General features: G+C 39.6%; 1 protein-coding gene across 1 annotated transcript in view; it reads left to right on the forward strand.

Annotated features, from left to right (window-relative positions):
• LOC124615362 (dnaJ homolog subfamily C member 13) overlaps positions 1-12,161 on the forward strand; it is a 361,181-nt gene that overhangs the window by 239,403 nt on the left and 109,617 nt on the right. The window contains exon 25 of the mRNA XM_047143178.1: positions 3,924-4,115. Within this exon, the coding sequence (XP_046999134.1) occupies positions 3,924-4,115 (192 nt within the window). The remainder of the gene's footprint in view (positions 1-3,923; positions 4,116-12,161) is intronic.

Here is a 12,161-nt window from a genome sequence, read left to right on the forward strand (position 1 = left end):
TTCAAACAAATAATGTGCTGATCAAATGAAGGGTAGTTGTCTAAGAATGCCAGTTACCTCACAACCGTTGGTCATGTCCTAGTTGCCCAGCTATAGGTATACACCAAATGGATCACCATCAGTCGGTGTCTGGTCTAGAGACCTGGCATGCAAAGAAGTATGAAAATCAACTTTTTAAAATTTTTTTATAGAAATTTCAGTGTGTCTATACTTACTCTTCTCTTGCTGACTTCCAATAACTCAAGTCTGTACAATGCTGCATACTCATAATTATTACTGACCGGTGGGTTAGCAAATGAGTATTTGTTGTTGGTAAGCAAGCCATGTCATTTATAGATAACAACTTAGAATGTGTGAGTATAAATGCAAGACTGTAGAAGTAAGCAAATTTTATGTTCATCAGCACTTTGAGGTTTGTGCATGTGAACTTCAGCTCGATAATGTAGTATTGAGATTAGCAACAGTGTACAGGTCCCCATCAGGAGATTGGGAGCTATTCATGAAAAAAGTTTGACTCCCTGTTATGCTGTCTGTCAGACAAAAAGAAGAAGTTATTTATCTGTGGTGATTTCAGTGTAAACTTTCTAAATAATTCTGAGAGGAAAAGAACTAGAAGTGCTATTAACAACATAGTTTAGAATCAGTGATCAATTTCCCTTCACATATAGCTCAGGTCAGTAGCATGCTAACAGATAATGTATTTGTACCAAAAGAGGATGTAAAACAAACACATTCTTTCCCAGTTGTAAATGGATTGTCAGACCATGATGCACAACTGATTAACTTACAAAACCTAACAGGGTGTGCAGTTTGGAAACCATTAAGTAAAAGTGTAAGGTTGCTCAACCTGGTACCTATAGAGCACTTCAAAGAAAGCTTAAGAAATGTTAATTGGGGAGATGTATATAATGAGCCAAATGCTAATGATAAATGCAACATATTTCTTGATAAATTTATATCCCCTTTTGAACATTGTTTCCCAAAGAAAATTACTAAATGTAACACTACACACTTGAAAGTGTCTTCAGAAAGAAAAAGAAAACTTTGAGACAGCACGAACTAGTAAAGATCCAGAAGTAGTTTTACACTATAAAAATTACTGTAACATACTGAGAAAAGTTGTAAGGAAATCAAGAAATGTGTATGTTAGAGAAGAAATTAACAACTCCAGCAATAAAATCAAATCAATATGGAATGTTGTTAGAAGGGAGACATGAAAAGTAACCACTGGGGTAGGCAGTATTACTATTAAGGAGAACGAGATCATCCTAACCAACAGTACACAAGCTGCTAATGTATTTAACAACCATTTCTTAAGTGTAGGAGACAAAAACATGCTACAAAACAGGCAGTACATGGAAGAGTCAGTTTTGAAAAAATTTTGTCAGATTAAGTTTCACCCAACAACCTCTTGTGAAAAAAGTAAAATTATTAAATTTTTGAAAAATAAATGTTCTGTTGGAGTAGATGACATCTCTAACTAGTTGTTAAAACAATGTGGAGCAATTAAAGCTGATGTTCTTAGTCACATATGTAATGCATCACTGATCAGGGTATTTTTCCAGACAGGTTAAAATATGCCATTGTCAGGCCTCTCTACAAAAAGGGGGAAACAACAGATGTCAATAATTACCGGCCAGTATCCTTGCTTACAGCATTTTCAAAAATCTTTGAGGAAGTAATGCACTCAAGAATGGTTAGCCATCTCAACAGTAATGGGATACTTAGTAAATCACAGTTCGGATTTCAAAAATGCTGTTCCACTGAGACAGCTATATACAATTTCACTGTTCACATAATAGAGTCTTTAAATAGTAAAATGTCACCAATAGGAATTTTGTGCGACTTGTCCAAAGTATTTGTTTGTGTGAACCATGACACTGTTACAGAAATTACAGTTCTGTGGTATAAATGGAATAGCATATGAGTGGTTTAAGTCATATCTACAGAACAGGAAGCAGAAAGTTTCCTTATGTGGGTCAAGTGATTTATGTAAGTTTGCCACTTCATCAACTGACATATTACATTAGGTGTTCCACAGGTTTCAATCATGGGTCCCCTTCTGTTATTGATATATGTGAACGACCTCCCTCCCTCTCTGAAACAGGAAGCTGAATTGACTCTGTTTGCTGATGATACAAATAAGGGCTTTGGAAAAGTCGTTAATTGGTTTTCTGCGAATGGGCTTGCTCTAAACTTTGAAAAAACACAGTACATCCCATTTTCTGCTGCAAAAAGTACAGTGCCTTCAATAAATATAACACATCAACAGAAGTCTGTAGACAGGATAGAGCACTGAGCGGTCTAAAGCGCTGGAGTCATGGACTGTGCGGCTGGTCCCAGCGGAGGTTCGAGTCCTCCCTCCAGCATGAGTGTGTGTGTGTGTGTGTGTGTGTGTGTGTGTGTGTGTGTGTGTTTGTGCTTAGGATAATTTAGGATAAGTAGTGTGTAAGCTTAGGGACTGATGACCTAAGCAGTTTAAAGTCCCATAAGATTTCACACATTTGAACAGGATAGAGCATACTAAGTTTTTGGGTGTACACGTAGATGGGAATCTTAATTGGAAAATTAATATTTTGGATCTTCTAAAGCAACTAGGTTCAGCAACAATCAGATTAACTGCCGATTTTGAGGATGTAGAAATTAGTAAGCTAACATACTTTGCATACTTTCACTCTCTGATGTCATACGGAATAATATTTTGGGGTAACTGAACATTTGGACAAAAAGTATTCACTGCTCAAAAGAAAGTGGTTAGAATAGTGTGTGGGGTTCATAGTCGCCTTACAACAACCTCACAGTAAATTTACTCACAAACAAAATCTGTTCTCAACAACATGGACCAGTTTAAAAACAACAGTGACATTCATGATTATAATACCAGAAAAAAGAAAGACTTACACTATCCTTTACTCAACCTATCTTTGGCACAGAAAGGGGTAAAATATGCTGCTATAAAAATTTTCTACAAATTACCAGATGAAATGACTGACAGACAGCAGTAACAGCTTCAAAAATAAATTGAAATCATCTCTCTTTGACAGCTCCTTCTATACCATAGATGAATTCTTGAATAGGAATAACTAAATATATAAATATAGTATATGCATTTGTGCCATTTAAGGGAATGGGGTAAATAATAAAAATATAAATCCTTAACTCTGTATTGTAATATATATATTAAAAAATCTTGTTTCAAATGTGCATTTCTTTTGCACTTGACACGTTCCACATCATTACAGCTACCGTACCGTGCAACCAACTAACTAGCTGTGCATGGCTCATGTGACTCTCACTGAGGGTGAGCCCTTTGTTGCTGCGATTGATGTCAAGTCAGCACTAACTGTATCAGAATGAGTTGTGTTGCTTCCTCCTGTGTGTCACTCAAGAAGTTAGCAGTATAGCTTTTAGAATATCCTGAAAGGATGAGCGTTCAGAAGAAAGTATTACTAGAAATAATGGAAAGAAGGAGAAATCACTGCTACAGTGTAAGAAAGGAAGGCTGAGCCTTTAACTCAATGTAACAGTGTTCTCAAATTGTTTAAGTGTAAGTTACTCCCCTTTGAACAGCATTTTTCTTGCCAATCTCAGTTTTTGAACTGATTGCACTGTAATGGTGACAGTTAAAGACTGAAATTACCCATGGAAAATGCTTTTTACTCATACATCCATAAATTAAATAAAACTGATAGGGATTAAAAATAAGTTCAATTAAGAACATGAATCACTTGCATATCTGTCAATGAAGTCAAATGGTAAAAACAAAGTTGCCATGATCAGAAACCTCCAAAGTAGCCAGCTCAGCGCATGACTTGCAATATTATGTTGTTATTAATAACAGCAAATATTATGATTGACAATGTTTGTTTTCTGTGGGAGATTATGTTATTCCTCTCTGTAGCTGAATTTTCCATTCCACACAGGTCTTATTAGATGCCTATAGTCGCTGTGTCTCTGTTCTGAGTGCTGCTTCAAAACCTATTGATGTAGCTGTACAAGTCTGTATCCACGTTACACGCTGCTTTGCTGTTGCCGCACAGTTCCAGGGATGCAGAGACAAAATGGTTGAAATGACACAGCTCATAAAAGACCTATGTCATGTACTCTACTTCAAGGTATGTGTTGAATAGTAATTTATATTCTATTATTCTCATTACCATTACCTTAGTTGTATGAAGTCTACAATAAAGCTTCAAACAATGGAAAATAAAGGATGGAATAACAACAATATTATGAAAGGTATAGTTTTACAAATGATGGAGCACAGCAATCAGTCGTCCTTTTTTGCGGGTTTTATTTGGCAAAATCTAGATTTTGGCTAGTGCCTGGCCATTATCAGTGCATTATTGAAAGAACTGTGACTGATGCCTGAACAACAGGGACCGGACATGCTTTGATACTATGAAATAAGGCACTGATAATGCCTAGGCACTACACGAAATCTAGATTTTGCCCAATAAAACCAGCAAAAAAGGACAACTGATCGCTGTGCTCTGTCATTTGTAAATCATACCATACAGTCACAGAGTGCACACATCTTCCTAGTGGAAGGTAACCTGAGGGTATAGATTGCTACTCACCATATAATGGAAATGTTGAGTTGCAGACAAACACAACAAGAAGACTGCTAACTGCTAAAGAAGTAAGCTTTTGGCCAAAAAGCCTTCTGCTGTACACACACACACACACACACACACACACACACACACACACACACACACACACACACACACAAACAAGGCAATTTGCACACATGACCACTGTCTCTGGCTGTCGAGGCTTTTTGGCCGAAAGCTTACTTGCGTCTTGTGCCTGTGTAAGAGTCAGCATTTCTATTATATGGTGAGGAGCAATCTGTCCCTTTCATAATATTGTTATAATAAAGCTTTCCTATCAACAGAGTTCTCTCGTGCAGGAAAACAGCCTATTTTAAGTTTTGAATGTGCGCTGTGTTAGAGATTTTTATACAGTCTGACACAAACCTTTGTTGAAATTTATGTACAGTTACCTGTGAAGTATGGAAATATGTAATACAGAAACAGTATAAAAATGAGTATATGCATACAGAAGTGCTTATGACAAGTATTTGTTTATTAATGTAAAAATTGGTTTTGGAAAAAGATTCAGTGCCTTATCTGATCAGGTCCTGGAGTGACAACTCTGCAAGAATCATGCAGTTGGTCCATTGTACAGATAATAGTAATGGTTAGCATCAAGACTTTTAAATTGCTTTCTGTCATTTCAAGTGTAGTGGAAATATCGTGTATCTAAGAACAATACCACACTTACATCAAAGTAAGATAATGAGTGAGACTTAATTTGGAATTAAAAAGGATCTCTCTACCGAACATGCCATTTTTCGTTTTGTGAATCATATTTTACAAAACTTAGCATATTTACTCGAATCTAAGCCGCACTCAAATCTAAGCCGCACCTGAAAAATGAGACTCGAAACCAAGGGAAAAAAAATTCCACGAATCTTAGCCGCACCTGAAATTTGAGACTCCAAATTCAAGGGGAGACAAAAGTTTTGGGCGGCCCCTCCAAATCGAAACAAAGTTTGTCCATTGCAACATGAGACACAATTGAGGTCGAATGGATGAAGATACAGCTACAGTAGTTTGGTTCGAGTCTTAAGCTTAACAAGTTAGGCTTTACCAAGTAGCCATTGCTGTGTGTCAGGCACTCCATCTGTATTTATACGGGTACCCTTCCTTTTTCACATGCTTCGTCTGGTTTGAATCGATTGCTTATTTTGCTTTGATCTGTTAAGTGCCGTTCTGTTTGTTGTAGGGTTTACGTCACTCTACGCTGAAAATGCATTACTGTACTGTGTCATGCATTGTCTGTCGCATTCTGATAATGAGTGTTTACGACCTGTCGCCGCTTGCCGCATGGCTTGCTTTTGTGCGTGCTACCGCGGCTTACAATAAAAAAAGAGAGGAATTGTTTCATAAGTGAAACAATGGCAACAGACTGCTATTTGTTGTTACTTACATTGCTGCTTTCTTTGATAATGATCAGCAAGAACCAAATAATAGACTGCATATGATAGATGTTCTGAACGAGAGTTTAGCGAAAAATTTTCTACATTTGAAAATCTTTGCAGACGCCTCTTTAGTACATTACATTCTGCACAGAAATTAGTCATCTTAGATTTAAAAATCTAGTCAGTTGCCATGCTTCATTTTGGACTGTATCACTATTCAGCATAAGAATAATACGAATATAAACATGACATGATATGTATATTCTTCCGCGTTTGCTGTTATCTCTCACTAGTTTTGTAGTTCATTAGGCAGACGGGATTTAAATGAGATAGCAGCAAACGCGAAAGAATACATGGCATAATGTTTACATTCTTCTACCTTTTCTTTTAATTTATTTACTGAGGCAGAAGTTTTGGCAACAGTATTTATCTTTGTCCCTGCGAACTAGCATTCCGATTCCTGTCTAACGCTACATCTATTCGACGGCAGATGTTAGTTGTGGCGGCACCTACCAACATTTTTCAGAACTTCCGCTTACTTTGCACTCGATTCTAAGCCGCAGGCGGTTTTTTGAATTACAAAAACCAGAAAAAAAGTGTTGCTTAGATTCGAGTAAATACGGTAGATGACAAAATATTGTCATCTGATATTTTCTGTTATTTATCTAAAGTATTTTACTGCGCAGTTTGCAATATTGTCCTCGAGAATCTCAAATATTGTGGTATCAGAGATCTTCCTATTAATTTGTTTAAATAATTTAAAATTTTGCATGAAGAAATCCAGGGAGTGTACATACCAAAACAGCATTTTCATATTGGGGGATCATCACTATAACTGTACACAGGGATTATATTGGGTATATTCTTGTTCTTGTTACATATAACTGATCTGTCATCATATATCAAAGAAGCTGAAATACTTCACTTTCCTGGTGACACATGTACTATAATGAAGCCTAATAGAAAACTTTTAAATATAAATAGATCTTTCTCGGCAATTATTAACTGTTTCTAAGCAAATGGACGTCACTGAACTTAGATAAAACGGAATACACACAATTGGCAACTCGAAAGGCCTGTCCGCATCACTAGACATAATATGAGGGTAAAATCAGTAAATGAAATGGAATAATCTGTATTATTAGGTGTTTTTGTTGATAAGAATGTGAAGTTGAATACATTCCTCACAGATCACAAAAAAAATCTGAACTCTGCTACTTTCCACATCATGGATAGTAACAGGTGTTAAAGATGAAAATGTCAAATATATGATTTACTTTATGAATATAATAGAGGGAAACATTCCACGTGGGAAAAATATATCTAAAAACAAAGATGGTGTGACTTACCAAACGAAAGCACTGGCAGGTCAATAGACACACAAACAAACCCAAACATGCACACAAAATTCTAGCTTTCGCAACCAACGATTGCTTCATCAGGAAAGAGGGCAGGAGAGGGAAAGACGAAAGGATGTGGGTTTTAAGGGAGAGGGTAAGGAGTCATTCCAATCCCGGGAGCGGAAAGACTTACCTTAGGGGGAAAAAAGGACAGGTATACACTCGCATACACACACATATCCATCCGCACACACACAGACACAAGCAGACATTTGTAAAGGCAAAGAGTTTGGGCAGAGATGTCAGTTGAGGCGGAAGTACATAGGCAAAGATGTTGTTGAATGAGAGGTGAGGTATGAGCGGCGGCAACTTGAAATTAGCGGAGGTTGAGGCCTGGCGGGTAACGAGAAGAGAGGATATACTGAAGGGCAAGTTCCCATCTCCGGAGTTCTGACAGGTTGGTGTTAGTGGGAAGTATCCAGATAACCCGGACGGTGTAACACTGTGCCAAGATGTGCTGGCCATGCACCAAGGCATGTTTAGCCACAGGGTGATCCTCATTACCAACAAACACTGTCTGCCTGTGTCCATTCATGTGAATGGACAGTTTGTTGCTGGTCATTCCCACATAGAAAGCTTCACAGTGTAGGCAGGTCAGTTGGTAAACCACGTGGGTGCTTTCACACGTGGCTCTGCCTTTGATCGTGTACACCTTCCGGGTTACAGGACTGGAGTAGGTGGTGGTGGGAGGGTGCATGGGACAGGTTTTACACCGGGGGCAGTTACAAGGGTAGGAGCCAGAGGGTAGGGAAGGTGGTTTGGGGATTTCATAGGGATGAACTAAGAGGTTACGAAGGTTAGGTGGACGGCGGAAAGACACTCTTGGTGGAGTGGGGAGGATTTCATGAAGGATGGATCTCATTTCAGGGCAGGATTTGAGGAAGTCGTATCCCTGCTGGAGAGCCACATTCAGAATCTGATCCAGTCCCGGAAAGTATCCTGTCACAAGTGGGGCACTGTTGGGGTTCTTCTGTGGGAGGTTCTGGGATTGAGGGGATGAGGAAGTGGCTCTGGTTATTTGCTTCTGTACCATGTCGGGAGGGTAGTTGCGGGATGCGAAAGCTGTTTTCAAGTTGTTGGTGTAATGGTTCAGGGATTCCGGACTGGAGCAGATTCGTTTGCCACGAAGACCTAGGCTGTAGGGAAGGGACCGTTTGATGTGGAATGGGTGGCAGCTGTCATAATGGAGGTACTGTTGCTTGTTGGTGGGTTTGATGTGGACGGACGTGTGAAGCTGGCCATTGGACAGGAGGAGGTCAACGTCAAGGAAAGTGGCATGGGATTTGGAGTAGGACCAGGTGAATCTGATGGAACCAAAGGAGTTGAGGTTGGAGAGGAAATTCTGGATTTCTTCTTCACTGTGGGTCCAGATCATGAAGATGTCATCAATAAATCTGTACCAAACTTTGGGTTGGCAGGCCTGGGTAACCAAGAAGGCTCCCTCTAAGCAACCCATAAATAGGTTGGCGTACGAGGGGGCCATCCTGGTACCCATGGCTGTTCCCTTTAGTTGTTGGTATGTCTGGCCTTTGAAAGTGAAGAAGTTGTGGGTCAGGATGAAGCTGGCTAAGGTAATGAGGAAAGAGGTTTTAGGTAGGGTGGCAGGTGATTGGCGAGAAAGGAAGTGCTCCATCGCAGCGAGGCCCTGGACGTGTGGAATATTTGTGTATAGAGAAGTGGCATCAATGGTTACAAGGATGGTTTCTGGGGGTAACAGATTGGGTAAGGATTCCAGGCGTTCGAGAAAGTGGTTGGTGTCTTTGATGAAGGATGGGAGACTGCATGTAATGGGTTGAAGGTGTTGATCTACGTAGGCAGAGATACGTTCTGTGGGGGCTTGGTAACCAGCTACAATGGGGCGGCCGGGATGATTGGGTTTGTGAATTTTAGGTAGAAGTTAGAAGGTAGGGGTGCGGGGTGTCGGTGGGGTCAGGAGGTTGATGGAGTCAGGTGAAAGGTTTTGTAGGGGGCCTAAGGTTCTGAGGATTCCTTGAAGCTCCACCTGGACATCAGGAATGGGATTACCTTGGCAAAATTTGTATGTGGTGTTGTCTGAAAGCTGACGCAGTCCCTCAGCCACATACTCCCGCCGATCAAGTACCACGGTCGTGGAACCCTTGTCCGCCGGAAGAATGATGATGGATCGGTCAGCCTTCAGATCACGGATAGCCTGGGCTTCAGCAGTGGTGATGTTGGGAGTAGGATTAAGGCTTTTTTAAGAAGGATTGAGAGGCAAGTCTGGAAGTCAGAAATTCCTGGAAGGTTTGGAGAGGGTGATTTTGAGGAAGAGGAGGTGGGTCCCACTGTGACAGAGGCCGGAACTGTTCCAGGCAGGGTTCAATTTGGATAGTGTTTTGGGGAGTTGGATCATTAGGAGTAGGATTAGGATAATTTTTCTTCGTGGCAAATTGATATTTCCAGCAGAGAGTACGAGTGTAGGACAGCACATCTTGGCACAGTGTTACACCGTCCGGGTTATCTGGATACTTCCCACTAACACCAACCTGTCAGAACTCCGGAGATGGGAACTTTCCATTCAGTATATCCTCTCTTCTCATTACCCGCCAGGCCTCAACCTCCACTAATTTCAAGTTGCCGCCGCTCATACCTCACCTCTCATTCAACAACATCTTTGCCTATGTACTTCCGCCTCAACTGACATCTCTGCCCAAACTCTTTGCCTTTACAAATATCTGCTTGTGTCTGTGTGTGTGCGGATGGATATGTGTGTGTATGCGAGTGTATACCTGTCCTTTTTTCCCCCTAAGGTAAGTCTTTCCGCTCCCGGAATTGGAATGACTCCTTACCCTCTCCCTTAAAACCCACATCCTTTCGTCTTTCCCTCTCCTGCCCTCTTTCCTGATGAAGCAATCGTTGGTTGCGAAAGCTAGAATTTTGTGTGTATGTTTGGGTTTGTTTGTGTGTCTATCGACCTGCCAGGGCTTTCGTTTGGTAAGTCACATCATCTTTGTTTTTAGATATATGATTTACTTTTCCACATTTCCTTTATTAACATCATGACAACATATTCTGGAGCTGCTCTCCTCTGAAGGAGTAGTTCATTGGAGAGAAGTGTGCAGTATGGATAACATAGTGTCCACTCCAGAATTTCTTGTGGACAATTCTTTAAACAGTTGGGCATACTGATAACAGCATTTACTCCCCTGTGTAGTTTCTTGGCAATTGTCAATTGCAGTTCAGAAACAACTTTCACACTCATAAATATAGTACTAAAAGGAGGATTGACCTCAGCTATCACTTCCTCAGTTTGGTGTGGCACAGAAAGGAATGAGCTCTTCAACAATAAAGATCTTAGACCACCACCCAATGAGTTGAAGAATCTAATGGATAATAAAATTAGCTTCAAACACAAATGTTCCAGAAAGTGTCGCTCATAATTATAAGTTACCTGTCTCTCATAATTATAGTGTTGATAACAATTATGGTTCAAGGAATACAAGAATAATTAAGTAACACTGCTGAACTTACAGATTACGACAACGGGTTAGTGCATGGTACACAATAACTGCTATAGAAAATGTTTATCATCATTCTTTCTGTTTTCCACCTTTCTTTAGTTGCTTAAATTTGTGGAGGTACCAGTATGTTTTGTCTATGCAACTAACTGAAGGCAGTTTGTTTATTGCCATACGTGTTTCACTTCTTTCATTTAAGAAGCATCCTCAGTGGCGATTTCCAGTGCTGTTAACTTGTGCATGTGGTCCTGCAGACATATTCATTAGTTTCCATTCTCCAGCTGGCCGATTTCTGGCATTCTTTCACCCACATTTGTCATACCACATGTGTCACTTGCACTTTCCATTTTGTGATCATTAAAGAGACTATTCTGAAACAGATACAATGTTATAATATTACACAGCCAAGTTACACACATTATTTTGTCCTCATTAACTGCAGAACTTTGTGACAAAATGTGGCTAGTAGTAATTTGGAATGCCTATGCTTCTTTTATGGGAAGTTAAATGCTCTACCTCAAAGAATGTGTAGCTCAAGGAACCTGTTCATGTATGAGCCCAATCGGAAAACTAAAGATATTATCATAAATTGCTTTATATTACTGTAACAAGTTTACAAGATAAGATGAGGAAAATCATTTACAAGATTGTACAACTCTGTAATTTTGTGAGTGGCTTTGTTTCTAGTTGGGTGCACATTTTCACAAGCTGGTGTACCCTTGTCCAAATCTTGTAAATCCCTGAGACAGTTAAAATTGCCAATAAATAAAGCCTCAGAAGACATTGGTTTGCTAGTAAGTAAAATATGCAGAACATTGAAAGTACATGTAAGATGGGTTTTTATAGGACACCTATATGCTGTGGCGGTGTAAGAGTGCAAGAGTACGTAACACCCTAAATTTTGACATCTTGAGGATTTATTGCTTATTTTTATTTGAATGCTGGTAAACATAATGTAGATGCCACTAAATCTACTCTACTGTGCTACATATTGCTTCTCTAGACACGGTGAAACTTGGCATCAGGATCGCAAGCACACCTTCACTTGTGCATGTTTTAAGTTGTTTCTGCACATGCCTAACTGGCATGATGTAATTGCCTCATAGGCCAAATACGTCTGGATTTGATAAACAGTATGGTAGCATACTGCAGCAGACTTTTATTCACATTCGCTGGCCATAAACCCCGCTAGACAGTAGCCCACTCTGTAGATATACCAATTTGCTCACTATATAGAAAAATTAGAATGGTCATCAGTCTATGTTATAGCTATACTGATAGAAAAACCTATTTTGT

This window comes from Schistocerca americana, chromosome 5 (assembly GCF_021461395.2).
Source record: "Schistocerca americana isolate TAMUIC-IGC-003095 chromosome 5, iqSchAmer2.1, whole genome shotgun sequence".
NCBI classification, from domain to species: Eukaryota; Metazoa; Arthropoda; class Insecta; order Orthoptera; family Acrididae; genus Schistocerca; species Schistocerca americana.